The sequence below is a fragment of the Psittacula echo genome, assembly GCF_963264785.1.
Source record: "Psittacula echo genome assembly, chromosome: 4".
NCBI classification, from domain to species: Eukaryota; Metazoa; Chordata; class Aves; order Psittaciformes; family Psittacidae; genus Psittacula; species Psittacula echo.
In genome coordinates this window covers 4578103-4602471 of record NC_137738.1, presented here as the reverse complement: position 1 = coordinate 4602471, position 24369 = coordinate 4578103, and the positions used below count along the sequence as shown (strand labels likewise).

Here is a 24369-nt window from a genome sequence, read left to right as displayed (position 1 = left end):
GGCATGGGTTTAAAAATGGCTCCACTTCCCTCAGTGGAATGTCCTCAAATCAAGAAGTTTGTTTCAGCATTTGGCTCTACAAATGAATGAAGATTAACTAGTTTAGGGGTTTGCTTCTCTCTATCAAGCAGATCAAGAATCAGCTTCAAAGAAGCTGACGAAAGAAGTCCAGACTACATGAAAATTCAAACCCAAATCCAGCCTTCATCAAAGGCAGTTTTCTCACTCTTCTGTCTCCTTCTATTTCATGCAGTGTCCTTCTCCCTGCTTTGGCTTTGGCTTTCTTTTTTCCTTCCTGTCTCCCTAAGGAATCTTCTTTTCCAGCTGTAGTACAATAGCATTATATTTGATTTCTTCCTTACTTTCCAAAGAGGAGCTGCTAAATAGCATGCTCACAAATTCACCAGCAAACACTAATTTGAGAGGTATTACAGGTGTCAGCATGAGATAGATAGACCTGGAGAAATCAAGAAAAAGCTGTAATAGCGTAACAGAATAAGAGAGCCAGTTCAAAAGACCTGTGCAGGAACTTCACATACAGCACACCATACTAGGTTGCTCCCTGAAGAAAACAAGTGATGTTTCCCCTGGTCACGACATTCAGCCCCATTTCAAGAAAAGGCCCACTATAGGTACAGTAATTGCTCTTGCAATCAGAAGACTACAGCAGATGACCTAAAATGGGTCATCCTGGTTGATTCTGATTTTATATACTGTTTGCTTTTGCCTGGAGACATCACAGTGCTCACGAAACGCATTATGGGGGAAGCAAGCACACAGCCAGGACCCTTTAAACTGGGAGGAAATTGGTACCAGTGCTCTTTTAAACGATTAAACAAAATCTGGGGATAGAGTAGAAACTGACAATCAGAAGGAATTGGATCCACAGCTATTGAATTGCCTATCCATTTCTGGCACATTAGAAATATGTGATTTGTTTCCTTTATATTAGGATACAGAAGCATTCTCTGCCTTACATAATCTTGGGCAGAGAACCAAAACTGTAACCATCACATTCCTCGGTTGTAAAAATGGTGTTCTCACCATTTGTGACAACAGTAGATCATTCTAACTGAAAGCAGGCTTCCATTGTGTCCATTCGAGTGTTACCTTCTGCTGACTGGGGACAGCTCTGCTCTTGTACTCACACGAGATTGATTGGTCTGAAAGACAATATGCTGCAAACAGGGCATTCAGATGACATTGCCCTTTCCACTGACTTTCCTAAAGACTCAACACACCTCCTAAGTCTAAAAGTTGTTTCAGAGAATCATAAGCCACGGCTCCAATCTTCCACAAACACGGATGCCTAAAAAAGGCATCCTCTGATGGACTTTGTGGGACTAATTTGAGTGTCTTTCGCTCCTCACTTTGACCTTTGGCTGGGACATGGCATTTTTAGGGGTGTTTCTTCAAATATTGGCTACTGCCACGAAGCTATTTCACCCAACATGGGAAGATGTCCACCTCTGTAGTTAGATGCATGGTCACTCTCTAGCGGTGCACATCAGTCTGGTGACAAAGTGAGGCACTGCAGCATATTTGGTAGGGCGATCAAGAGGATTTGGAGAATGAAACATTGGAGTGTAGTCACAACACACAGCAGCACACCTGATGAAAATAACCATATTGTGTAAACTTAACCTCAAAGATAGAGACATGCTAGTAACTGACATGGACAGATTAATCTTCTCAAAATGTGTTGAATTTAGATGATTAACAACACTTATTCCCTGGTTCCATAGACCAAACAGGTCTTTTGGTGCTTACTGAGACCTGGCTCCATCACTTTCTCTTCCATTTTCCCATGGCTGGTAACTTGGATAAAAGACTTTGGGATTCTACTTCATGGTCCCACTCCATGCTCTCACTTTCAGAAGCCTGAATACCCCAGAAACTGCTTCTCAGAAATGTTTACCTTCTGCTGTCTAGCTGCATGGTCATCTGTGGGGTTTCACTACATTTGTGTCCTCCTTGTGCCCATCGTTTATTAGACACATTTTGCTCCATTACTGACCTCAATTATTTGGAACAGGCCTTATTTCTAAGGGCAATCCAGCTGCATTACTGTGAGTGCTCAGCCTCCTATCAGAGAGCCATAGAACGGCTTGGGTTGGAAGGGACCTTAAAGATTATCCGGTTCCAACACCCTGCCATGGGCAGGGACACCTTCCACTAGAGCAGGTTGCTCCAAGCCTGGTCCACAACCTGTTCCAGTGTCTCACCACCCTCACAGGGAAGAACTTCCTAAGAAAAAAGGACTGTTTAGCACTCATATGTGATACTAAAGTCACTGTTCAGTGTCTAAGCTAGAACCAGTCTCAAACTGCTCTTAGGAATTAGTTTTGTGTGTAAATTAGATTAAGCTGTTTTTCATTTTGTAACAACTTTATAGTAAGCAATGGGAACTAAAAATACATTTTAAACATCACTAAGCTGAAAAGTTTCCTTTTAACATTTCATACTGGTTTATTTTATTACCTTATGAAAGAAGTTAGAGCAAAATGGTTCGATTTGGTGCCTTCAATAAAGATATTCACAATTATATTTGTCATAGGTAGGTAATTATTTTAACGCTTTTTACGCTTGCACTGCCGACAAATGGAAGTGTATTACACAAAACACATTGTTAATCTACCTGAAAGATAGATGTGACTCCTGGTAAGGTATTCGTTGTGCCAAGATACAGCTGAGTTGATTTCCTTCACTGAGCCACGTCAGTTGACACCAGCAGAGGCTCTAACACATTCGTAGGGAGCTGCTGAAATGCGGAAGAGTTCAAGAGAAGAAATCAATTTCCAGGAACACCTGGTGGCTGTATCACTCCTTACCTCACTCCTTAACACACTGCTGGCGGTGCCTGCTGGAAAACGACATCTGCAAAGGGTGAAAACAGGCAGTAAGAAACACACTGTGGCTTAAGAGTGCTGAGCCCCTGTGGGTGATTCCATGGAGCTGTGGGGCTTTTGTGAGGCTCTATAAGGTCCCGCAGCTACGTGATTCCCTGTGGCTGTGCAATCAGCCAGGCGACTGTTTCAGTTTACCAGTTCCCTATCTTCATTCAGTCTAAATAGTTACTGCAGACTAATTGGCCATCTATTGTCTGAGAGAGACTGGATGAGAAGCATTTGGCTGAGATTGTGCAAGTTCAAAATGATGATTACAGGACTGGAGAAGCAACACTAGCAATTAAGCAAGCAGCAGCCTGAAGGAAGTACTTCCCATCAACTGCTTGGGTGTTGGCCTGGGATGCTGTTGTCCAGGGATGCAGGTGTTGGGTGCTCCTCAATGTGTAATTGATGAGTTGCCAAAAAAATCCGTGGCTGCCCCATCCCTGGCAGTGTTCAAAGCCAGGTTGGACAGGGCTTGGAGCAACCTGGTCTAGTGGAAGCTGCCCCTGCCTGTGGCAGGCGGTTGGAACTGGATCAGCTTTAAGGTCCTTTCAAACCAAACCAGTCTGAGATTCTATGAAAGGTGAGTGGACAACCTGGGTCAGTGAACATTTGCATGCTTTCAACTCCCACAGGGTACCTGGGAACTTCTAACCTCAGGTAGCATCAGTAAGGCTGCTGTAAAGCAGTTCTCTCTTATCTAGTCGCAAACCTCCCTCCCTGAAATAGCTGCTCATCCAGCACAGACCTGCTCGTGAGGAGAAGCTGCTCTCTGGGAGACCTGTGCACCAAGCCCTGTGCTGGCTGCCAGATGATTTCTTGGTAAATCAGCTTTCTTCTAGAGCTGGTGTATTCCAAAGGGCTGAGGAAATACCTCCTGGGGCAGCCTCTGTCTGCTCACAGGTTGATGCTCTCGGGATGAATCAGTAGGAAATCACAGCAGAACAGTCTTGGATGTCCCACCTTCCCCCTCCACGGTCTGAAGGCATGAAAGTTTGGTTGACTAAACCTGAAAAACTTGCAAAGTAGTAACTTTTCTATTTTGTTCTGATTTGAAAACTTGTTTGATGGGATATTTGGGTAAGCTTTGTGCAATATGGGATTCGCATTTATTTTCTCCCTCAATCATGTCAGGTTGAACAGAAACACAAACCATACAACAAAGAGGTCTCCTCGTGGTTCACGCTGCTGCGTGCTGCCTTTTGTCGTGATTTGTAGCATAAACCTACAAAAAATACAGGCTAGGAAAGGCAATTGTTTTCTGTCTGACAGGCTCCACACCATCTGACAATGTGAAGTGGGCAACCCCTGCCACGGAATGGTGGGGGGGTTTGCCACTGACATTAGTGGGAGCACGATGTCACCCGGTTTTCAGGCAGTACTTACTCTTTAGATCTTCCTCTGGTCCTTTTGCCTTTCAGATGAGTGCTGAAGACTCTTTAAACCACTTAAGTATACGCCCCCTCCTGAATTTCAGACCCAAATACGATAAACTGAGCTCAGAAAATGAAATATCATTCCTCTCCGCGCTGGTTATTTCCATACTCACGGACTCACCGCGGGGGTACCGCCGGAGGATGCGACCGAAGTTTCCTTTGTACGTACAGTGCGACGGTGGGCGGACAGGACGGGACGAGAGGGTAACGAGCCCGGAATTAACCTTCCTCCCGCTGCCTCGGCGGGGCAGGAGCTGCGCGCAGCGCATCCGCGGAGCGCTCCTGCTCCGTGCGTCTGCGAGCAGCGGAGCCAGCGCGCAGCCCGGCCCCGCAGCGCGGCCCCGCCGCCAGCGCACACAGAGCGCGGGGCCGCTCCCCGCCTCCGGCCGGCCCCGCTCTCCCTGCGCGGCGCGGCCGCGGCTGGGGGAAGGCGGCTCCCGCCGGGCCCAGCGCGGCGGCGGATGGCGGGGGGGCCGCGCCCGGCGGGGGCCGGCGGGGGCGCCCGCTGAGCGGCGGCGGCGGTGCCGATGCCGGGGGGCCCGGCGCGGCGGGGCGCGCCCGCGGGGCCATGAGGGCGGTGTCCGGCCATGGCCCATGGCAGCGCGGCGGTCATGCTCAAGTGCGTGGTGGTGGGGGACGGCGCCGTGGGCAAGACGTGCCTGCTGATGAGCTACGCCAACGACGCCTTCCCCGAGGAGTACGTGCCCACCGTCTTCGACCACTACGCAGGTGAGCGGCGGGGGGCCCGGCGGCTCTGCCGCCCTCTGTCCCTTCCTCCGTCTCCGGCCTTACCCTGCCGGGAGGCGATAGGGCGGGGGGGAGGGAACTCGGCCGGGGTTTGCCCCCCTCACCCGCTGTGTTTCTCCCCCCTCGCAGTCAGCGTTACCGTCGGGGGCAAGCAGTACCTGCTGGGGCTGTACGACACCGCCGGCCAGGTGAGTGCCGAGCGCTGCCGCGGACCCCCGGCCCCGCCGCGATCCCCTGCTGAAGTTACTGGCAGGGCTGCGGTCCGGGCTGGGTGATTCAGAGGCGGAGGTGCGGGGGGGGGGGGGTGGGGAGTGGGTTTGGCGATTGATACAAAGCGGGTTTAGAGCAAACCCATCGATCCAGCCCGTGTTCCGAGGGCGGGCACCCGCGTTGGTTTTAGCCATGGGTGCCCGGCTCCGGGGGGGCTGCGGCCGGGGCAGCGCCCGGCGCTAGAGGAGGCAACGCGACCGGCCCGGGAGCGGCATCACCCCCCGGCCTCGGTGCCGACCCTCCCGCCGGCGTTCGGAAGAGGGAAATGAGCTTCCCTTAGCACGGAGGGAACTTGCTGCTCCAACGCGTCAGGCCGGGTACAGCCCCAGAGTGCTGCTCGCCTTGCTGGCACTTCGCAGCTCTTGAATAGCTGAAGAGAGTTGTTCAGCTTAGAGGTGGAAAACCGTAACATGTAATTGTCAGCCACTGCCGTTGAGATAACCGGGGTTTCTGTTGCTGTGCCAGACAGTGGGAGTGATTCAGGTTGAGATTATTACAGCATGTTTTGAAAGATGCTGTGTCTGCATGTATTAAGTAACTTCAGTGATTGATAAGCTGCTTGGTGTTCGGGGGGGTTTCTAAGGGCTCCGTTACTCAAATCACCTCTCAGTCAGCTTAACTTGCACGACACGGGTCCCCTGGGTTCAAGAATGAGAGCCTAGAGATGCCTCGTTGGAAACAAAATAGTTTGTGCCCAGGAGGTGCAGGGCTCAGGCAGAAACACTGCATGGGTTTGGGTAAAGTTGTGTATCCCTTGTGTTTAAACTTCTCCTTGCAGCATGAGCATGTGTTCTGCTCTCACATGACCTCAGACACGCTTCCTTCTTGTATAGAGCCACTGGTATCATGATGGCACTGGACTCGCGTGGGCTGGAGCCATTTCTTTAAACCATGTTACTCCTATGCTTAATTAAACAGCTGCTGCCGAAGTGAGTGAGGCTTTTTAGATCTGCAAACAGCCTGGAGTAAGGGAAGAAGCATTTTACCAGTCCTTGATATCTTGGTTAGGCCTGAAATCAGCAATAAAATCAATTCCATGAGAATTACAGCAAACAGCCCTATTTCCAGGCTGACACTTCCCAAAAAGTCTGGCTTCATGGTTATCATCTCCCTGACGGAAAAACAAACTGGTCAAAGTTATGCCAAGTGCATTTCTTACTGTTGTCATAGCCCTGTTTATCAGTAACTGCTTCAAAACACAGCCTGTAAAACACTGCTTAAGTAGGCTACAGAATGAGGACCGAGTGCCCAGACATAGAAGGCATTTGGTTAATATGCGACTCCTTCAATTTCTTTTATCATAAAGAGCATTGGAACATGTGAAAGTGACCCCAGCATTACTGCACGCGTGCATGGCTCGGTGGTGGGTGCCGTCTCAAACTGCTTGTGCTGGCTTGTTGCTGTTAATGGGAGCGTGTGTTGTTAGTGCTGTGTGACCGTAACTAAGGTGGTTTTGTGGTATCCCCCCTCTTCCTGAATGTGCTGAGTACAAAACCGAGTGGCTTTTGGCCTCCTCAAAAGCCAGCAGGTTGAACAGGCCCGTTTACAACAAACAGCAAGTGAAGGTATTCCTGCTTGTTATGCTAAGAAAGTCTTTTCAGTGTGAAATTGTATGTCCAGCCGTGTAAAAAATTGGACTAAGCTTTTTCTTTCTGTTTTCTTTTTAATTTCTTTCCCCAAATTCCGAGATGCTGGAATGTTAAAGTTTGAATCACGGAGCAGTTTCTGATGTGCCCAGGATCAGATTCTGCTGGCCTAATTCCGAGGAGCCTTAGCTGATGTCGGGTGTTTTAATGAGGCTACCTTTACAAATATACCTGGCCTTGGCAAAGCTCCTGTTTTAGTCAGACCCATGGTACTGATAAAATCTCTACCATTATCCCCATCCCACTCCAGTGTGTTTGGGGCACTGGTGGACATCTGCCCACGGGAGCCCCATCCCAACATCCAGCACAACCAAGGTGGGAGTCTGTGAAGATGCCAGTCCAGCAATTCCATTCAGCTAAAAGCTGCTTTGTCAGGGAGCGTGCTGACAAGCCAGACTTCCCGGAGCTGTGTGATAACAGAAAGCTCTCTTTAAAGCTTCAATACGTGTAGTAAAGAGCAGAAGAGACGTGAGTGGATGGTGCCTTCTCTGTGTTGAGGAAACTGTGCTGCATTTGGTGCATGCCTGCTGCTTGCACAGACTTCTGTACAGCTTGGATCCTTTGCTGCTCAGAGTCAGGATTTCTGTGCCAGCACACATCAGTGCTTTCATCTCTAATTCTGTCCCCCCCAAATAGTTGTACTGTAAAATACTGGCCTGATAGTATCATTTTATCACAACTTGGCAGCGTGTGAGCACTGTGGTATCTAAGCAGTTCACAGTCTTCAGCGTGTTTATACTCCCAGAGCATGGGTACAATCCACAGATCTCATTTCGGGGGGAGAGGAGTTAGAGGGTAAATGGAGGGTAAGCAGTGACCTACTTCAAATCCACGCAGGAAGCCCATAGCAGAGCAAGGATTAAAGACCTATTGATTCATAGCTGGTGTGCAGCAGGCTCATTGCCCTGAAACACTGACTTAATCAGCCTGTGGGTCTCTTTAACTTGCGTGGTTATGTGTTTAGCAACTTGTGACAGACTTCTGTTTGGCAGAGGAGTTGCAAGCTTTTGGGTTCATAGCATCCAGTACTCATTTCTAGCTCGCTTCTTCACAACACACACAGCATCACATGTAGCAACTGATGACATAATGCATCATATCCTTGTGAGTTTAAAGTAGGTTGAGAATAAATCTATAAAGTCCCATTTTCCCCGCAGGTTATATATAGCAGGAGAAATGCCACTAGCAGGCCACAAACTTGAGTTTCTATGCAGACAGACCTTCCCCTTTGGGGGGGGTGTGTGTGTGAGTTCAGGCAGGCTTCTCTCTGGCTGAAAGTACTGAGGCCCCGGTTCAAATAGCCAGTACAGCTGCTGGGCAGGGGAGGCAGCCAGAGCCCATTTGGATGTGCAGCTGTGGAGGCAGCTCCTGCGCCAGGGAGACGGGTGGGAATCCGGTGGTGTCCAAGAGGACATTCCTCCAGCAATTCCTTCCAGAGGTGGAGCTGGCAGCTCCTTTTAGCCTTGCTGCTGCACAGAGCCTTGTGCTGAGACTGGCTGGGCTTGGAGTGCGCCCTGGTTTCCCCAGGAAGAACTGGAATCTGTCTACATCACCTGGAGCTGGGAGCATCAATGCGCTGAAGTTTGAATGCGAGGTGGTTGTGATCTTGGTGCTTGGATGCCTTTGGCTTTGCAGTAGCCTCTCTTGCTCTGGGAGGCTTAACTGCGTGTCAGTGCTGCTCTTCATTGAGCAGGGGTATGGGGCAAAATCAGCCTTAGAAGAGAAGGGTGCCTTCATCAGGGTCTGTTAACTGCACAGTGTTAGAGGGCTTTTGATTTGGTGACAAGTGATGATCATTTTGATCTTCTATAATACGCAAAGTAATGCTGCCAGCTCTCCCAATGGAGCAATGCCTGTAAGCACTAACGAAGAGGTGTGCTGCATGTCCCCTTGCCGCATCCTAAATGATCGGGATAAGTGGGAGGGCCCACAGGAGTTACCTCTTGGGGATTTCACTCCGTATTGAAAGCTGCTGCTTAAAATGGCAGTTAGAGTCCATCCTCCTCTCACTCTGGGGGGTTTCATTGATGGTGTCCCTTTCCTTCCATATGTGCTGACCACATGCAGGTGGAAGCCTTGCTCTGCCCCGTGCCTTTGCTGTGAAGAACTGTCAGGATGCAGGGGATGCAGGAGCAGAGCCTGTGCTGCGCCAGCTGCCCCGGGAAGAGAGATGCTGAGGCATAGCATGGCTGTTCGGTGCAGTTTGGCACCAAGCCACTGTCTGAGTAGTGCAGAGCAGGGTACAGAAGGAGCAGAGTGAATCTTGCTATGGTGCAGTGCCTCATAATAACATTGGGATCCCTCAGCATCACTCAGTGTTGTGATACTGGCCTGGCCTGGTTGGACAACGCTGAGATAAACTGTGTTCCTTGGCTTTCCACTTCTATTTCTCTGCCTTAAACATCCTAATATGAGCAGGACAAGCTGTAGGTCTGGTACAGTAAATCTTGCAGTGCCTTCTTAGCCATCACCAAAACAGTAGCCACAGAACACGCTAAGCACAAGAGCAGAACAAGCCGCTTCTTGGCTTCTCTCAGCTCAAATACCAATGGCTACTGTGGTTGCAGCAGCAGCCATTTTAGATACACTGATGTTTTGGTTGCAGTGGAGGCCCTGGTGTTGCAAGCAGTTTTGTATTCAAGTTGGTCAGGCTGCTGAAGTGTGTGAAGCTGACTCCAGCATTAGCAAGATCAGTGCCTGTGTTAAGGCAAGGTGTCAGAACAAATGGTTGTAACTGAATGTGCCAACAGGAAAGAGGTGGTGGAGGTGTGGTTATTAGAACGGATGGTCACCAGGCTTGCTGTGGTTGCTATAAATAAAGAATAGAGGTAATATTTGTGCTCCTTGCTGGCTGTTTGTCTCTGCTTTGGTTGGTAGCCCTGAACTAACAGGTACCACTTCCTTCTCCTACAGCAAAACCTGTAACGTGATCTTGGCACATCTGAAAATGAAACGTTAGCAATGGACGTCCCATCCCCTTTCTGCCCCTGCCGTGTGTCCCTTCTCCCACATACATTTTCCATCACTCCCTTCATACTGTCCCAGCCAAGCTGGCACTGGGGAGCTGTGAGCTCATGAGTCTGCTCCAGTCCAGCTCCAGCCGCCGTGCTGGCCTATGAATAGCTCAGCCTCTCTCTGCTTCAGGATGGTGCCAGCCACGTAGATTTAGCGCTCCTCAGCCACAAGTGGATATGAGCAGATAAACCAAAGCCGTGCCTGTTTTCTCCCTCTGAAATTTAAGTTCTTCAGTGCAAAAGACAGAGGTGAAGCCCCTGAGATTGCAGTCTCTTATGCTGAGACAAGTGTGGTCTTGGACAGGCTTCCATTTGGCACCGCTTGCTCTAGACAAGTGTTGAAGCAAAGATGGGCTTTCCCTTTAAACGGAAGGGGACTCGCACCTTCAGGTTTGCTTTTAAAAATGGCCTTCCAGCAACACTAACCCCAGTGCAGAGCTCCCATTCACACACCTCCCTTGCTGTGAGCTGTGACTCACACTCTGAAAGCATCACTGCTTTCCTAGAAAGGCAGGTAAGCATTGCTGTCACCAGGTAGGGAGCCTCGAGATGGCAGGTGCTGCATCCACGAAATGTATGTTGGGAACTCAGGACAGTTGTGTTTCATTTTCAGTGTCGAAAGCCCCATAGCACTTCTGAATAGCATCACTGTGTTACGGTAAAATCAAATGCAAGAAATGTGTTTCAAACTGTAGATCCAATGTGTCTTTACGGAATTATCAGTAAGTCAATGGCAGGCCAAAGTCAAGAACCCAAAGCTTGAGAGGTTCTCTGAAACTTCAAGTTTTGATACGTTAAAAGCACATTTCCATGAAGACTACTGACACAGACTCTTGCTAAGCATCGGTTATGCATTGGTTATGCTAAACATTGGTATTATATGGTCCAATGAAAATCCCTTTTCCTGGGTTAAGAGTCAGCAGATACCTTTTAGTTTGTGACAGAGTTCTCTCTGTATTTTAGTATCATTTATTTGAGGTACAGCGACATCTTTCAATGCTATCCGAACAGCAGCAGCTAAAAAGGCAATACTCAATAAAAGCAATTAGCACAATGTTACTGCATATCCTCTTACGTTCTGACTTCATTTTAAGGTGGCGTGTGCACCTGCACTCATTCGAGTATCATACAACCCACAGCTGTCCTGCTGGAGGCAGGAGTGATAGAATGGGACAGCCGGGTAAGGTGGCATGAGCTGTACGGTTAGCTTCTGACAGAGAACGTGTGAAACCCTGGGAGATCTTGGCAGGTCCACAGTCAGGCTTCTTGACTGAAATCCTTTCCCTTTGCAAAAAGCTCTTTATATGTTGGTAAATAAGAAAAGTATAAAAAAGGTGATCTTTTCATGGATAGCCTAACTCTTGATTCAGCCTCCAAACTACCTCTTACAGCAAACTAAACCACATTTAGAGTACTGCCTCCACAGCGCAGACCTGCGATCCAGAGGGCTTACAATGTGCTTTAGGGTCTGATCCAAAGCTGTGTGTTAGCAGGCACCCTATGGCTGATTTCAGCAAGCTTTATTCCAGTTCCTTTATTGAGAACACATGGACAAAGTAGACATAAAACTTGAGCAGTACCGAGGTTTTGCCAGTCCCTGGCTTTCAAAGTGATGAGTCAGCTTTTCCTATCTGCAGACACCACCACCTAAGAACCTAAATGGTTTGAGCCTGTTTCTGGATGTGGGTTTTCTTTAAGCCTTTGTGCTTCATGTGTTCAAGTTTTGTCTGTATCTGTGGGGTACCAGAAATTTCTCTTTCATTTAGTTAAAAAGGATGTGATTTTTTCTCCAGGAACCTGGGCTTTAGGAAGCAATATAAAGCACACTGATTCCAAATACTGCAGTTTTACTGTGAACTGTAAACTCCAACATTACTAAAATGGATGCTCTAGGACACAGCTTCATGACTTCCAAATTAGCAGTTACATTTCTAACAAAACTGCCCCTCCTCTCATTAGAAACAATGCAAAATGAGAGCAGAGAGGAGGGGAACGGTATCTTCCTACTGCTCTGGTCTGTGCTTTTATAAGCAGCCCTTTGGTTTGGACTGGTGACTGGATGATTTGTGTTAAGACAAATGTGTCTGAAGGCCACATGACACTTCCAGCCGTTCTGAAGGGGTTGTGTCATTTGACACGTTAGTGGCCACTGTCCTCAGCCTGGTTTTATCCTGCTCTGTGCTGCATCCATGTTGTGGCACATGCAGCAACCCTTTGTGATGGCTGGCACTCCTGATGCGCGTATGAAAATGCAGGTGGCTCCGTTATTCTCCAGAGCAAAGGAACATCTGTCAGCATCCCAAATGAGCGCATTGCTTTGGGTGAATAAAACACAGGCTGAAAGTGCCTCAGGCAGCTCATGCTCTAAATTAGGTATAGCCATGAATGCTTAAAGATCATCTATAGGGATTAATGCTAGTTCCTTCTTGGTCTGATATCCGGTTGGGATGCAGTGGTGGAGTCAATAAGGGATGGATGCCAGGTGTGATCTGGGATGCATCTGTAGTTATGACCAAGAGATAGCCCAGCCAGGGGAAGTGAGCTGGATTACATATTCCTCACTTGAGGAACTAAAAACACAGGCAGTTTTTCAACTGCCTTAACATCTGCTGCAGTGAAGTCACGGAGTGTTTTACCATGTTCTTGAATGGAAACTGTTAATCCCCAACAAATCAGGACTTGACATAAAATGAGGTGCAGAAGACTCTTAGGATCTCCTTTAATTCCAGAAACTCTTTCACTGTGATGTGTTTATTCAGCGCGCACACGATGGCACTGGTGCTCTGGCACTTCGTCTCCTGAGAAGCTGCGTGATGGGAATTAATCCTGAGGAGTCAGGGTGAAGGCTTAGTCTTCTGTCTTACAAAGCTGCTGCTCAGCACTGCACTGAAGAATGTGCTTTTGGGGCTTACTTGTAAAAAGTGAAAGGGAATGGATCACCTAACTGATCAGTCTTCTTGTCTGGGCAGGATTTATATAGCTAGTAAATGAAAAGTCGTGTATGATCTATGGATAACTATATTCAATCATCTCTGTTCCATAGTCTGTTTTCCCTGTGAGAACAGATTTATCGATGGTCATATTCTTCTGTAAAAATAAAGTGAAAGAGCTCATCTTTCCAAAGAGCAGGCTCTCCAGACCCCTGTGCCAGGGTAAGTTTGATGTTTTTCCTTTCATTGCCCATATCAGAAAGAATGAAAAATCCTGATTGTTCATGGCTGCAGTCACCCAAACCAGGGTGAATCCATTTCCTCGAGAAAGTGGGAATTCTGTGTGGGAACAGTGCTGTTTGTAAGGCCACTTGTAAGAAAGGAACCAGCGCAGGGACGCTGCGTAGCCTTGTGATTCCTCATAGGTATCTCAAGGCTACGGAGGGGTGTCATAGGTAAGGAGTGAAAGGGCTTGTCCACAGCTATTACTCTAAGGGCTCCATAGTGGATGAACAACTGGTATAAAGTGTTTATGTGCAGCTGTGCTTGCCGATACTCCTTGCAGCCGGTTGAATCCATGTTCTGTTGTTGCAGATGCTAAAAAGCCTTACAGAGAAAAGTCAAGGACTTCGACTTTCAGGAAAGCATGAAGAAGCCAGCAAGTTGAAGTTCCTGTGGTGAGGGAGAGAGGGAGTGTTCTGTTTAGCATCACCGCATGGCACCATGTAGGATTTGGAAAGTATTTAATCCCACATTAAGGCAGGGATCAGTTCTGATCACTTAAAGGCAATTTTGTGTATAATTGAAGAGATATTCTGTCCTTCTCGTCTCTAATCTCTAAAATCCATCTTACCAGGCTCCATCTTCCAGCTAGCTATTTCTCTCCATACAGAAAAGCTTTTCAGGAGTGTCAGCAGCTGCAGTCCTCAAATATCCCAGAAGGAAAGTTTTGTCAAAAGAAAAGGTAATTCATAAACCCTGGGCTTCTCCAATGTATAATTCATACCTCCTCTGAACAGCGCTCCTCGCAGGGATTTAGAGATGGATTTAGAACAGCTTACTGCATTTTTAGAATACAATGGACGAGCACTCACCCTGCATTCTTGCAGCCTTTTCTATAAATTAAAAATAGATGCTGGGCTCAAATCAGCAGCTTTCTGTGCTCCCTGGGAAACCTGTGCGATTGAGCCACAACAGGGTAGTGCTGCTGCCTTCAACAATGCAAGCTGCGTCCCCAGAAGCCTGTGAAGAGATGGAGGGTCTGTAGTGCACTTTACCCCTGGGAATAATCAGCACATCTTGGTTTGTGTGTTCAGAAGCTACAAACAGTAACAAATAGGGCTTGGCCTGCAGAACTGGACAAGCAGACGTTTTATGGCGATGCTGTGTCAGTCCGAATTGCAGCTTGCCAAATGGTCCTGGCATTAGTGGTGCCGTGTGAGAAGCAGCGCCAGGAAGCCAGCAGCCTTGGGATGCTCCAACCTCCATCCTTGCAAAGGGTTGCAGTGTTACACAGACCAGACTGAAACAATTTGGAGAGGTTTTTAGCCAGGGAAGCAATTTGCACTTGGCATGGGGCAGGACAGACCACTTCCCTCTCTCTGCTCCCCCACCAAGCATCTCGTAGAATCAGAAACCACAGAGTGAGTCAGCAGGGTGAAGGCTGCTTCATGGTGTGCTGCTGGAATGGGCTGTTGTGCTCAAAGGCTCTCCCTGGTGCTTACGGCAAAGCTGCACATCAGCCTTTAATGCCAATTGATCTGGGGGAGGCGGGAGGATGTGGCCACTGGGGTAACTGGGAGCTGTTAGTCCCTGGGGCAGGTGTCAGACACAGCAGTCATTATGGTTCACTTCTCACATTGTCCAGAATATTCCAGCAGCCTTCTGAAATGGAAATTCATTTTCAGGGAGGAATAACTATGAAAAATGCAGTCATGAAGGATAGCTTTGAAATGCACTTCAAAAATGAAAGCATGACAATTCATATTGAGAGGACGTTTGACTGTGGCTACCATGCCCTCCTATGAAATGCGTTAAAATTTGGACTTACAGCTGGGGTTTTGCTCTGCAGAAACCAGCTAGTTGCACATGTGAGCCTCACTGAGACCCTCTGAGCAGCAGCAGGGATTACCCTTCACTGCGTGAAGGTTGGATTCCTCTAGCAACTCTGCCTGATGTCTATTTTTGGCTTCCCCTCTAAAAACAGATGGTTGGGAGTGAGAACCTCCTCTTACGATTGCTGTTGTAAGCTGTGAAAGCAACAGATGGTTGCTAACACAGAGATCACAAACCTGGAGTTGTTGAGCTCCAGTTTTCTTCCAGTGGGACAAGCTTTGTACGCTGCCATCCACTTTGTATCTTATCAGAACAGAAAAGAAATAGGCTTCTCTTTTTGTTTATAAGAGTATGTCAGTATGATGTAACTGGAGAACTATCATTGAAATCCTGTTCCTAAGCTGCAAACCACATAAAATCATTAACTACTTTGTTCCATCAGAATGGAACATTATGTTATAATGTTATGTTACGTTATAAATAATATATATTAAAAATATAATACCTATAGATGAGCATGACACATCTTGCTCAGGGCCCCTGCACAGCGTTAATGACACACCAGCATTTGTTTTCTCCTATTTGCTTAAAGATGCAAGCCCTCGTATTTACAAGAAAAGGAAAATGTAAAAGTATCAATTTCAGTTCTGCTCTTTTCAAAATGAAACCAAAAAATAACCCCAAGGAGTCCTTCCCAGTTTGTAGTTGAGAAGCCAAGCCAAGTCAGTAGTTCCTCCATCTCATCTCCTTGCCTACGTCTGTTCTGTATTGGCAGCTGCGCTGGGTTACCAGAGAGATACTAGGTGAATGATGGATGGTGCTGCTGCAATGGTGTGTCTTTTAGAGGAATGACAACTCTATATAGCATTAATTAAGCCAACATACTCGCATGCAGTTGGTTTAAAGTTATTACAGCTCTTGTATTTTCAGCATGTTTTTCTATCGGTATTTGTTCGGTTCAGCAAACGGTGAACAGTTCTGTTTTAAAGTCCACAGTATATTGGAGAATGAGCCATTTCCCCACTACAGCCTGGAGGTTTTGACACTTGTAATGCATATTTCGATCCTTCGTGGCCTTCTTGCCCATCTTGTTCACGTTCTTAAAACAGTCCAGTAAAATTCTTTAGATATTTTTAATGCCTAAATATACAGGCGGTGCCTTCCCCAATTAGACTGGAAGTCTTAATTGCTGTACAGGGTGGTGTCTACAGGCACCCAAACTGGGATTTCTGTTTGCTGGCTAGTATAATTAGGGTTTGCCACTGCATTTAGCTTGAAAATTAGCCATATTCATTTCCCTCACGCTAGAGTCAGCAAATACAGCTGAAGGAATCTGATTTTTCCAGGCTTCTCTAATATTCAGTCTAAATGCATTTGGTTTTTCAGAGCCTTCTACCCATGCAGCAGTTATTTAGGCCCAGTACATCACAGGAAGTTTTAGGTTTGATTGCTGCTTCTGAGGGGCTGCTGGGGAGCAGGAAGAGTCTGTAAGCACAGATGGCCTGCTAGATCCTGGTAACAGTTAAGCCAGGGTCTTTCTTAAGAAGACCCAAGACCAGTCTAATGACGTGGTGGGAGGCTTTATTAGAATTACCTGCCATTATTAGCATGAATATGCACCTAATTTTCATAGCACAGACAAAGGTTTAAAGGAGAGCCTGGCAGCACTGGCTTGTTTCGAGCAGCAGGATTGGTGGGGACAGCCAAATTCTCTGTTAATTTAAGTAAGTGTGAAGTCACCGTAGTGAATACCACGTACTTCTTTGGCCGTGGCACATGATGTATCCAATCACACTGCACTTGCCTGCAGTTGAACTTCTTAATTACAGAGGACAGACCCACAGCTTGCCCAGTGCAGATGGGACAGGGTATAAATCAAAAGGCAGATATATATATAGCTGCAGGGGCAGGAAAGGAGTTCAGCAATGCACGCGCCTTAAAAAGCAGTACCACTGCTCACCCCCAGATGATTGCTGAGGAATACACGGGAAGTAAGGAGCAGGACCAAGATGTGGCTAAATGGACGAGGATTTATAACCAATGGGATTTAAAAAGATAAATAAAAAAGTTTTGAAGTAAACCATGCAAATGTAACTCAGCTTTGAGATCAGAAACTGATTAGTATTTGCCATGAATAAAAGGTCCATCTGCAATTTCAAATGGATTAACTAAAGAGGTATTCTAAGGCCAATGGACTAAGAGTAATTTCTGGTGACAGTGAAGTGTTTTCTCCGTTCCAGCATTTAATGCAGGCAATATTCTTGTTATTGTAGCCCAGATGTGAGGACTTCAGAAAATGTTGAATGTCGTGAAGGCAGCTCTTTAGTAGCAGGAATGAATTATGACTTTAAACTAGATCTTTTCTTTAAAGAAAACCTATTCAGTAATACCCCGTGTGTGATTTAGCAGAGCTGAATTCAAGAGCAGCTGACGGATCTGCCTCTGTGTTCTTGCATGCAGATTTTATACTCCAGGGACCAGTGTAATTTGCAGTTGGGAAGCTTCTTTTAGGATTTCAATCTCCACCCAGAAAACAGAGTGGCAACCCTGATCAGTGCCTAACTATATTCAGGAGTAGAAATGAAACGTAAAATATATGCCTAAAAAGAGAGCTGAATGTTGAATAGTTTCAAGTTGCTGTTGTGATGTTCTGAAAGTTATTTCTGCCTTCTATGATGAATGTCCACAGATGCGGAAAAGACAAGGTTCCTGGGTTTTTTCTTTTGCATCAGGATAGGAGGCTGACAACTAGCAGGAACAACTGATCTCCAGATAGGCCTGTCAAATGCTGTGGTTTCCCAGTAGTGTCAGTTACTGTGGTTGTGAAATTGGGAGCCCATGCCGACAGCCACGTATGTGTTAGCTTATTGACAAAACTGTAAAGCATACAAGACTGGCAGTAGAGCGTATAACCAAAATGGCACATGAGAATACTGATTCCAAATACGAATATTGTGTAGATTGACACTAAAAGAGTACTGGCCAATGGTCACCCCCCTGCCAGTGCAGAATCTCCTCCAGTGCTTGTCATTCCTCTGTTTCATGATGAGGGTAACAGCCCTCTTCCCATAGGTGTTGACTCTCAAATGAAAAGATGGGCCTAGCAGAAACTGTTCTGAGGAAGTTTTCATGTGTGTTCTGAAATTCTAGTGACACCATCTTTACAAACCTATCAATCAAGGAAGGGCTGTTTTGAGGGTGCCGCTATAGGTTAATAACTTGGTAATGTGACTGTTGCCAAGGAAATGAAAATTTGATTTTCTGGCTTGATTCAACCATGGAGCTGAATTCTGTTTCTGTCTCTACCTTTAATGAACAAATTGTTCCAATATTTGTGAGACTTAATTAAGATGGGGAGCTTACATGGGGAGGAGGGAGGCTGCTACAGCAGCCGTACTAAATTGGTGTTTATGGTGGAAGAGATGGCATAAAACCAGCTCAGTCTTACTTATCTGTGTTAAAACCAGACCAACCAAGCAAAAAAGCCAAAGGTAGGAATGGTAAAGCATTGGTTCACTGGCAATTCACTTTCTTGCTAGAGAGAACTGGTTTACAATGGGACAATGCTCCTAGGTATTGTACTGTATGCCCTGGCAGTAGGACTGGTGGCTTTAGAAGTTATGGCTCTAAATGACACAAATAATAATCCTTTCCACTAACTTCCCCTCCCCCAAAGGGCATTAATATTCCCCTCATGGTGTTCTTGATCCTGAGTGTTCCCTAATAGTGTTTCTTCCCACTTTTTGCTGGGCTTGCTTACAGAAAGCAGTCTGGATAAAAGAGGTCCCTCCAATCCTTACTTTGCCCAGTCACTAGCAACAGGACAGCAAAGTTTCTAAGAGACAGAAAGTTCTTAAGAGGGCTTTAAATACCACCTCTACGTATGATACAAAAGAGAAGACTCAACTGCATTAAATAGCCTTAATCTAGTCTAGCTTTGTATTATCTGCATGGCTCTACAGCAGTCATTCTTTGGTCAAAGAAGTGCTAACCTTTGAATATGTTTGAACCATAAGCCTTTTTTTTTAACTTAGAACTTTTGAAGGGGTAGTCTTCTGTATATTCTGGTACAGAAGTAAGTTTCTATTAACCCTGCTTTTCAATATAGTTATGTCATTTTGCTCTAACAGCCACACTGATTAACCTGGAAGAGTTGCAAGCATTCAGAAAGTTTGCCGCAATAACATTTCTGAAATACGAATAGAGTTTATATACCTAACTGTTACAATTAACAAAATACCATTTAATATTGCAGATAACAGACTTTTTCTTTCCTAGGAAGACTATGATCGTCTGAGACCTTTATCTTATCCTATGACCGATGTCTTCCTTATCTGCTTCTCAGTGGTAAACCCTGCTTCATTTCAAAATGTGAAGGAAGAGTGGGTACCGGAGTTGAAGGAATATGCACCTAATGTTCCCTTTTTACTAGTAGGAACACAGGTATATCTGGTTCTGTTATTCTTTATTTAAACAATTCAGATCACTGTATGGTGCCTTTTCTTTGGGCTGGAAATTCAAGCCCAACAGGCTTCTGGCTTTGGAAGAACAACCCTAGCAAGTGGCAGAAAAACCTAGATTTGTGGTGTTCTCTAATGGGCTACCTGCATTTTGTTAAAATATAGTCACTGTAAATAGAGTGGCAAAATTGGCTCCCTCTCTCCTTGGGACTTTCTAGAAAGTCAGGGGACTTAAGGGATAAAATTGTCTATTTATACCCATGTACATGGGTCTACAGTTGTTGGTCATATACAATATTTGCTGAAACAAAGGAGCAAAGGAAGAAGTGAGACAATTTCCTCCTGCTTCTTGTGACCAGTGGACTGGGCTTCAATTACAAAGTGATCCACATGTTTATCTTATCTTTGGGTTAAGCCTTCTGCCACTGCTGGATGTACCTTCTGGCATTCCAAGATGATCACATCTAATCGAAGAGCTGAATTACAGAATATACATTTGTTCCTTCTGGATTAAAGGTGGTAGTTCACAGCTTAAATTTCCAGGGCTTTTTGGATATCAGGAAGGGTCCATGATCTGAATCATGCATGCCTCCATTACATATACACATAATACTCCATTAAATAAATGCTTCTGCTTCTTAAAGAGAGTATTATATAGCCTGCTGACTTTCATTTAGAAAAAGTATTCCAACATGACTGCTATCTTCCTTGCTAGATTGATCTTCGTGATGACCCAAAAACTCTGGCAAGACTGAATGACATGAAAGAGAAGCCCATATCTGTGGAGCAAGGACAGAAGTTAGCTAAAGAGGTAAACTCCTAGTTGAAAGCAAGTAGCGAAGAAGCAAAAAAACCTATTACCAATGGTCTTTTTCTTTACTACTTCAATGTATGAAAACCTTCTGACAGGTTACCAGTTAACAATATTTATTTACATTGTTGAACACAGCTAACAAGCAGACCTGTGTAATAGCACTTCCCTGGTAGTAGTGGTTCTAAGTTTCTTTGTAGACACTTGCAAAAGCTACACAAGCCATCAGTCAAGAGTGAATTAAAATCACAGCGTTGTTGAGGTTGGAAGGGATCTCTCTTCCTCTAGCAAAATGTTGAAATAATCTTTAAGAAATTATTTGAGAGTGCTGTACTACCATTTTAACACACTGTGTGGATAATGCACATAAAGACACTTACTTACGGTCTTATTTTTGAAACATAAATTGGTCATAATTCTGTGATCCTTTTTTGCTGTTTAGTTATCAAAAATACCTTAGGACTCCAGTGCCAGGCCAAAGAGCTTATTTAATACGCTTCCTGTGTAAACCAAACCCAACTTAAATGCATTCCAGATCTTTGACCAAAAGACAAATCTTTTCTTCTACAGGGGGATGCACATGCAGGTAGCTTTTCTAGATCACAGTCAAACATTGTGATGTCACTAGAGAAAAAGAGATATGCAGAAGTGCACACTTAAAACTGAACAGCTGAAATATATTGTTGTTGAATTAACTCATTTTCTTGACAGATAGGAGCCTACTGCTATGTGGAGTGTTCAGCTTTAACGCAGAAAGGACTGAAGACTGTTTTTGATGAAGCTATTATAGCCATTCTAACTCCAAAGAAACACACAGTGAAGAAGAGAATAGGCTCAAGATGCATAAACTGCTGTTTGATCACGTGAGACACATTTGACAATGGCCAGGCTTACTGTGAAATTCTACTGAATTTAAACACAATGCATTAAGTACACGGCAAAGTTGTTACAGGTTTGAAAGCTAAAACTATGGTTCTGCCTTCTACAACCAGTGAAATCCAGAGGAATAAAATCAGACTCAACAAACTTGTAATAAGAAGCCACTGTATCTGTTACAAGTATTTTATTCAGACTGGAAGGTACAATCTCTCAGGGTTACATAGTCTAGAGGAAGCAAAAACTGCACCATGCTGAAATGGCATCTATGTGATTTTATCGAGTGGAGATGCTTGGCCTGAAATACTCTAAATGAATTTGGACAGTCTTCTGCTTTGACTATACATAAATATATATATCTTATAAACGTGTCCCCCCCCCCCCCCCAATTTTTGCACAGTCTGTATGGAATCTGCACAAAGAAATACCTTGTCTCTCTTTGCTCCAGTTATCTGCTTTTGTATGTAAGCTGCTTCCGGTTCCAGTGTATCCACAGAGGTGCAATAATCAGACCACCCACATAGCCAAAGGTAGCTCCAAAGGAACAGGAAATGGGCCATACCTGAGGGGAGAACACAAGGTAAAAGCAGACAATGAGGAAAATGTCTGTGGTTTTTTGTACTTGGTGAGCACAAAACCTAGGTACTGAAAGACAGTAGAGTCTTACTGTAAAGCTTGGCGTGCTTTCCTAAAAATGCCAAAAGTGTAACAATCATCTTCATGAACACTAAATGCTGTTGTACAGTTTTTAACTAATATGCATTAAAATATAACCAGGCTTCTGGCTATTGCAGAGTTTAGTTCGATATTCCCAAAACTATGTGAAAAAAATGTAGAAGTCTTTATAACCCCCCTGAAGTGTTCAGCTAACCCGACTTCCTGTTCTGCTGCACACATCTGGAAACCTACAGATGTCTTGGCGATTTCTCCTTCCAATCTCTCATGGTGTTCTGAAACCTTTAGAGGTGTGTATAGATGAACTGATATTCAAACAGGCCAGAGACTGAGATGGATAGAGGGGTTTTCTTTCTGTTTTTTGTCTTGAAAAGTAGGCAAAGAGCTGAATCTCCCCCTGGCTAGCAGCAGGGAGGGAACACAAATTTTGGAAACTCAGCATCTTGCACCCACTTCAGCAAACATGTAGTAAACCACTTATGTTCTAGAGCTTAGAATTAAAACTCTCTTTTTGCTAGTATAAGAAGAGGGAGCTCTTCTTAATACAGGTGACTCAATTTCACAGCCACCTACTGCAAAGTAATGGGATTTTTCCCCTACGCCCCCTTTTTTTAACTGGTATTGATTTGCAGGCAGGAGTGGCCAAAACAAGACTTAACCCAGTCTGTCCTGAGATTATATTACCAGTCACCTACAGACTGCATTTGATGAAAATCTCAGCTAAGCAATTAAAAAGATTTACTGTCGAATAAACTAAATTCCCTCCCTCTTCACAATTCTCCTTTGCATGTTGTTTTTGCAAGGACAGTTTTGCACTTCCTGCTGTACAGTGCATATTCCTGAAGCAAGTGCAGACTGCACTCCCCTATTTTAGTTTTGAATAAAGGGTGGTATTTCCACCTTCTATAGGATTTGAGACTGAGACATGAACTAGACATTAAAGAAAATATCCACATCTTGGTGTGCAGCCAAGACTGCAATTCATGAATATCAAATGAATTTACTCTTAATGGTACTGGTTGCTTCATTCATTTTCCTAGCTCTGATTCCTCTCTTCATTATTGTGGAAAAATGTATTTATTCACATCTTCTGATCATGGGAATTTTAACTAGGAATTACAGTAACTTATTTTGTCCTCAGCTGTTTCATCTTCACATTCCTTCGCATTTGCAGTTTTATACGTTATTTGGAGGTCTTAAGGAGTGTAGCAAAGATGACTATAAACAAGGTGCCTTAGGTACTCTTTATTGACCTTGTTTCATTCTTATTTCTGGACATTCTGTCTGTGCTACTTGTTTTTGTTGCTGAATATTTTGGCTGTTGCCTCTCAAACCAAAGACTTGCTTGTTTTCATTAACAGTGATATTGTAGATCTTCTATAAAAAGCCTTGAGATGCTTTGGCATGGTAAGATATTACGTATATTTAAAACTCATGTGAGTTTGTGGCCTTGGCTAAACTTACATTTCAGGTGGATCTTTTCAACTTTTAAATGAAATGCAATTAAGTTATTTCTAGCATTTTGCATATTACACGTTTAAAGGACAAAACAATAAAAGATGTCCATGCAAGCCCAGCTGCTCACTTAGTACCATCCAGCTGGAACAGGAGTCGTACTTTCTTCTCTGCTGATTAAATCAAATACCACTCTAATATCCGCAAAATTAGACAGAGGCTTCATAACTCAGTGGTCTTTTTACATCAAAATCTCTGAGTGATCAATGATCCTGCATTAAATCTTACCTACATTAGGTGAATCTGTAGTTGCCTGTTTGCTTTGCAGAAGTATAGGTAGATGTGGGACTCTGAATTTTTCATGTTCTCTTAACTGGAGTCAATACTCCTGATAACCTGTTCACCCTGTATGTTTTGGTATATTGTGTATAGTGGATGATTGTTGGTACAATTAAAAGGATCTCTGATGATTGTTGTAGCTTCTCTTACCTGACTGAACTGCAACTTGGAACACAGTTTTACAATAGTTATGTAACTTTCAATACGAATTATGCCTCTGTCTGTCTTCCAAAGCATTCATTTTTTCCTTTTTAAAAATCAGTGTTATCTTACAGAAGTTTCAGGCTGTTTCATTTAACACCTGAATCTCTGAACTCTGAAATCCAAACCTCAGCAACGGCAGCTGGCAAAGAGAGGGGGCAAAGGGAAGAAACCATAAACCACTCCATCTCGCTGTCTGTGAATGAGACAGAAAAGAAACACCATCTCATCTCTTCTAGTGGTGCAGAACAGAAGGGTACTAGGCCAGGTACTCATTATGCTGGTCAGATGGCTTAAAGTAATTCCAACAGCAGTTTGATTGGCCTTTTGAAAACTCCTTAAGCACAGGGGCTAAAAGCTGGGACTTCAGAACATCACTGGCCTAATGCTATGTTTGCTAACCCTTAAGGCAGGGCAAAAAACTTCTAACACATAATGATACTAGTTCTGCACCTTTTATTCTTGACTGCTGGCCTTTAGGCTACATATAGCCATGCGATATAAAGCTGCAAGTTATCAAAGACAGATTAAGATGTAGCTCTTAAGCACATCAGCTGCACTAA

At 44.9% G+C, this 24369-nt stretch overlaps 2 protein-coding genes across 5 annotated transcripts in view; one reads left to right on the top strand and one right to left on the bottom strand.

Annotated features, from left to right (window-relative positions):
* Window positions 1-4914: 4914 nt before the first annotated feature.
* On the top strand, window positions 4915-21127 carry RHOQ (ras homolog family member Q; the record flags this gene model as incomplete). Of its 2 annotated transcripts, none has more annotated exons than XM_080615596.1 (5): window positions 4915-5056; window positions 5204-5262; window positions 19268-19432; window positions 20165-20260; window positions 20972-21127. In XM_080615596.1, 5 exons carry the CDS (start codon window positions 4915-4917, stop codon window positions 21125-21127), a joined length of 618 nt encoding a protein of 205 aa, XP_080471722.1. The 2 variants fall into 2 exon arrangements, with proteins under 2 accessions (XP_080471722.1, XP_080471723.1); XM_080615597.1 differs by having other exon boundaries at window positions 20976-21008.
* PIGF (phosphatidylinositol glycan anchor biosynthesis class F) overlaps window positions 12791-24369 on the bottom strand; it is a 25336-nt gene continuing 13757 nt past the window's right edge. For 2 of the 3 annotated variants that reach the window (XM_080615593.1, XM_080615595.1), the window contains exons 6-7: window positions 21565-21698; window positions 20742-20884 (exon numbers count right to left, since the gene is read on the bottom strand). In XM_080615593.1, the coding sequence (XP_080471719.1) occupies window positions 21585-21698 (114 nt within the window). In that variant the 3' untranslated portion in view covers window positions 20742-20884; window positions 21565-21584. Of the gene's footprint in view, window positions 13607-20741; window positions 20885-21564; window positions 21699-24369 lie in introns of those variants that run through there. The other variant, XM_080615594.1, reaches the window with a different exon arrangement.